The 1,967-nt window shown below is 46.6% G+C and overlaps 1 protein-coding gene across 1 annotated transcript in view; it reads left to right on the top strand.

Annotated features, from left to right (window-relative positions):
• LOC116670886 (PH and SEC7 domain-containing protein 1) overlaps positions 1-1,967 on the top strand; it is a gene marked incomplete at its 5' end in the record, with an annotated part of 69,216 nt that overhangs the window by 15,137 nt on the left and 52,112 nt on the right. Inside the window, 1 exon segment of the mRNA XM_032501585.1 lies at positions 1,209-1,676. Coding sequence (XP_032357476.1) covers positions 1,209-1,676 — 468 coding nt within the window.

Here is a 1,967-nt window from a genome sequence, read left to right as displayed (position 1 = left end):
ACACCTAAATGCCTAACCTTAACCTTAACCCTCACCCTAACCTTAACCTTAACCCTAACCATAACCATAACCATAACCATAACCATAACCTAACTCTAACCCTAATCCTAAAACCAAGTCTTATTCCTCAAACAGCCCTTTTTAAGTTGTGGGGACCAGCATTTGTCCCCACAAAGCTGTCGGACCCCGTAAGTATACTGTTTTCCCGGTTTGGTCCCCACAAATGTAGTTAAACAAAGCACACAGTCACTCCACTCCCACTCCACACCCACACAAACACCACAACACACACACACACAACACACACAACACCACACACACACACACAAGTCACATCACACACATTCACCACACACACAGCCACTCATACGCCACAAACACAGTCACTCACCACACACACACACACACCACAACACACACACACCACACACACACACCAAAGTCACACCACATTCACTACCACACAGCCACTCATACGCACCACAACAGTCACCACACCACACACACCCAACACACAACACCACACAATAGTCACTCACACCCACACACGGGTCACATACACCACACACACGCACACAGTCAAAAACACACCACACACAGTCTTTCACACACACACAAAAACAAACACACAAAACACAGTCACACACACTCTTACACACACACACACACACACACAGTCTCTCTCACACACACACACACAATCTCTCACACACACACACACACACACACACACACACCACAAAGAACACAAAGAAGAAGAAGGATTTTCCCCTGACCTATATTTTGATCCTCGTAACCTATTTTTCAAGTAGATTATTAAACAGAGATTAATTGATAAATTGTCCGTATTAACTTAATTGCCTATTATTAATTATTATTAACCCTTGTGATAATTAATTAATCTGTTTGAATCGTTTTTCATTAAAAAAGTAAAAATTCTCTGAATCCAGCTTTTTAAATGTGAGTATCTTCTAGTCTCTCCTCTCCTCTGTGAAAGTAAACTGAATATCTTGAAGTTTTGGACTAAACGAGACATTTGAGGACGTCGTCTCGGGCTTTTTGGGAGACATCTGCGTCTTTAACAGCACAGCACGTCCTGACTTGATAGAAAATACAGCTGAAGTCTCTTTTTCTAGATGTTTCCGCATTTCATTTTCCTCATAAACCACTTTGGTTGCAGTGTTTCTAAAACCTCCCTCTCTGTCCAGACCAACGGAAACCTGTTTCGACGGCCACCACCCGGCCCTGAAGTCCCCCATCCTGGTCTCGGGTCCCCGCTGTGCAGCAGAGGACACCTTCAGCCGCCACTTTGAGACCATCATGGAGTCCCACCGAGCCAAAGGCACGTCCTACAACAGCCTGGACAGCGAGGAGCTGCTGACCTCGAGCACCCAGACCGTCCTGACCTTTGACCTGCCCACGCTGACCCCCGCCATCCACGGGCCGGTCTGCCACAGCGCCAGGCACATAGTCCAGCTCAGCTTCGCCCCGCTGGCCCACGACGAGAGGCCCAGCATCTCCGACTCCATCTTCACCGTGACGGGAGACTCGGACGCCACCAGGGCCCCGTCCAGCGAGAGGCTGAGCAGCGGGTCGGACGACACGCCCCCCAAAGGGCGGGGGTGTTCCCAGCTGGGGAGCAGCTGGTACAGCAACCCGTCTTTCTCGTTGCCAAGGTGAGTTGGCGCCGTGAAGACATGGTCTCTCAGTCTTAACCCTCGTGTTGTCCTCGGGTCAAATCGACCCGTTTCAAAGTGTTTTATATCAGAAATATGGATTTCTTTCAACCAAACTGCCCACAAAAAACATGGATGATTCCATACGTTCTTCAGGCAAAATGAATGATTACTTTCGATTGATTTTTTGTGTGTTTTTGAATTCTTTTTTTTCTTTTTTTTAAAAAAAACATGGATGATTCCATTTAACATTCTTCTACATTAATGATTATTTTCACTGAATTATTTGAG

This window comes from Etheostoma spectabile, chromosome 21, assembly GCF_008692095.1.
Source record: "Etheostoma spectabile isolate EspeVRDwgs_2016 chromosome 21, UIUC_Espe_1.0, whole genome shotgun sequence".
In the NCBI taxonomy this organism is placed as follows: Eukaryota; Metazoa; Chordata; class Actinopteri; order Perciformes; family Percidae; genus Etheostoma; species Etheostoma spectabile.
The sequence above is the reverse complement of the archived record's forward strand: the minus strand, read 5'-3'. Positions and strand labels throughout refer to the sequence as shown.